Source organism: Sphaeroforma arctica (assembly GCF_001186125.1).
Source record: "Sphaeroforma arctica JP610 unplaced genomic scaffold supercont1.532, whole genome shotgun sequence".
Lineage (NCBI taxonomy): Eukaryota > Ichthyosporea > Ichthyophonida > Sphaeroforma > Sphaeroforma arctica.
The window spans coordinates 1,752-4,169 of NW_014040026.1; the positions used below are offsets into that span (position 1 = coordinate 1,752).

At 46.2% G+C, this 2,418-nt stretch overlaps 1 protein-coding gene across 1 annotated transcript in view; it reads left to right on the forward strand.

Annotated features, from left to right (window-relative positions):
• The window catches only part of SARC_07022 (hypothetical protein), a gene marked incomplete at both ends in the record, with an annotated part of 11,977 nt that overhangs the window by 820 nt on the left and 8,739 nt on the right, over positions 1–2,418 (forward strand). The window contains 2 exons of the mRNA XM_014299039.1: positions 222–350; positions 1,096–2,366. Of these exons, the coding sequence (XP_014154514.1) occupies positions 222–350; positions 1,096–2,366 (1,400 nt within the window). The remainder of the gene's footprint in view (positions 1–221; positions 351–1,095; positions 2,367–2,418) is intronic.

Genomic DNA, 2,418 nt, shown 5'->3' on the forward strand with positions numbered 1-2,418 from the left:
TATACTACGTACACTACTACTACTACTACACACACACACACACACACACACACACACACATACACACACACACACATATATATATATTTGATACTACATATGCTATGTTCCTTCAATACCGATACATAAACTCTTGGTCCGGTATAAATTCATAGACGTGTACGAATATATGCAAAATGTTTATTTTTCTTCTCACGTGTATCCCTCCAACTACGATACAGGAACATGTGTCACAATCTCAAAGGCGCGAGATTGGACTGTCACAGGGCAGGGCTGCAGAGGGCAACTACACTCCAGACGAGGACAGACAGCGACTGCTCGGCATAGCAGCCCACGTATCATCCCAGCCCGTATGTGACTTAACCGCACGTGTGATAGCAAAATACTTATTCTCAACATGGTATTGTGCGTGCGTGAGTGTGACCACAAACGTATCATCTCAACCCGTATGCCATCAAACCACACGTGCATATAGAAGTAGAATAATATAACCCCAACTCGATATTACCTGTCTAGTAGCATGTACATTAACGTAGCGCGTATGTCACATATACGATCGACATAAAATTCTGAATATACCATCTTAACTTGAATGTAGCAACATACTATCTGAGCATGAATTTCATCAATTTAGGCGTACATATGATCACAAACATACTACTAGATAACATTTGCCGCCTATCTGTGTGTGTGCGAGTGACTGCAAACTATACTCCCAGCTCGTATTCAACCTATCCCTCGGCAGACATATATCCATAACACGTATGCCAACTATGTGCGTGGTATATAGAGGCGAACATAACATCTAAAAGTATATGTTGCCTATCTACACCATATAAATAGAATATCATCACGAATGTCACATATCCTCGCGTACACACGGCTGTGGTATGTGATTCTTCTTACTCAGATTGGGTTCGTGCTTTAACATACATACACCAGATGAATACATATCAGAGCTTCTCGATTTGGTCACATCCGTTGGTAGGTATTGCTGGGAGGTAAACACTCCAGTTGTTCTGGTAGAACAAATCGATTATTCGGGTAGAAAAACACTTCAATTCAGGTTGATTTTGCGGATTGATATACATACAGATGCCCGATATGGACACCATGTTGGAGGGCATATTCTCCGATTCAGACATAGAAGAGGAAGCAGAGGACGACGAAGAAGATAATTCGACTGAGTCAATGGAAGACACAACTACTAGTGCGCTTGAAGGTGTAGTGGATACAGACACACACAATGGTATTGTGGAAGCAGAGGGCTCAGCAGAAGCCGCTGGTGAGACAGGAGTGGACGGTATAGTCATAGAATGTGACACTAAAGAGGGCCGAGATCCGACATACGACACCCGACAGCAAAGAGAGAGAACCCACACAAGGGTAGTGGTAGAAAACCCAAAATACGACAAGAAGGCGATGGAAAGCGCCACCTCCACAGACGTGAGACTGTCGTATCACACTACACAAAGCACTGGAAAGGATCAAACGACCGCTGGATGTGACGAAGAGACTATGAGAGATACGGACAACACTGCACATGCTACCAGGAGTGATACAACGAACGCTGGAGAGAATGCAACTGACGCTGGAGAGACTGTATGCAGCACTACAAAGCGAAGGCGAGGCGAGCAAGACAATGAGCTGTACCTCGATCAGGTGTCAAGCACATGCCAGAAGTCGCATGTGAAGCATGTGGCGGGTGTGGATGCGATAGAGACGGCAGTGGAGAGTTTAGATGCACACACTGGGATATATGTACAAGCGCAGGACGCTGCACAACCGACAGCTAGTACGATTGATGCAACGCGAATGGCTGCAGCGAGCGAGAATAGCGGGAAGGACACCGATACGGCCATGGAAAGAGCGTTACCTGGCACGGACAAGGCTGGAGACACTCATGTAAGCGACAGTGCAGTGGATGCGCGAGTTAATCATAGCAAGGTAGTAGAGAGTGCGTATGGTAGTCATAGCCAGGTAGTAGAGAGTGTGTATGAAAGTCATAGCAAGGTAGTAGGGAGTGTGCATGCGGCTCGGAAGGGGGAACTCACAGATGTACCGAGTACGGGAGGTGTGTCAGAGGGAACGCAGACAGTGGCCAGTCATAGCGTAGGCGAGGGTACAAGAGGAAGGGAAACGAAACGAGAATTCGAATTTAAAGAGAAAAGGGTGTGGGAAAATAATGGGCAGCCGGAAAGTGAGCAGATGTGGGAAGATAAGCTGATAGGCAAACAGCAGCCACCAGTGATACTTCAGCGGTGGGCGGCGGCGAAAAAGAAGCGCCAATTAAGGGTCGGATCTCTGAGAATGTCCAAAAGTCGGTCGCTGTGGAAGAGTTCGTCGCTTCGATTGACTGTCCCAAGGTATCACTTATCATGTATGCTTGAAATTTTGTTATACACACACACACACACA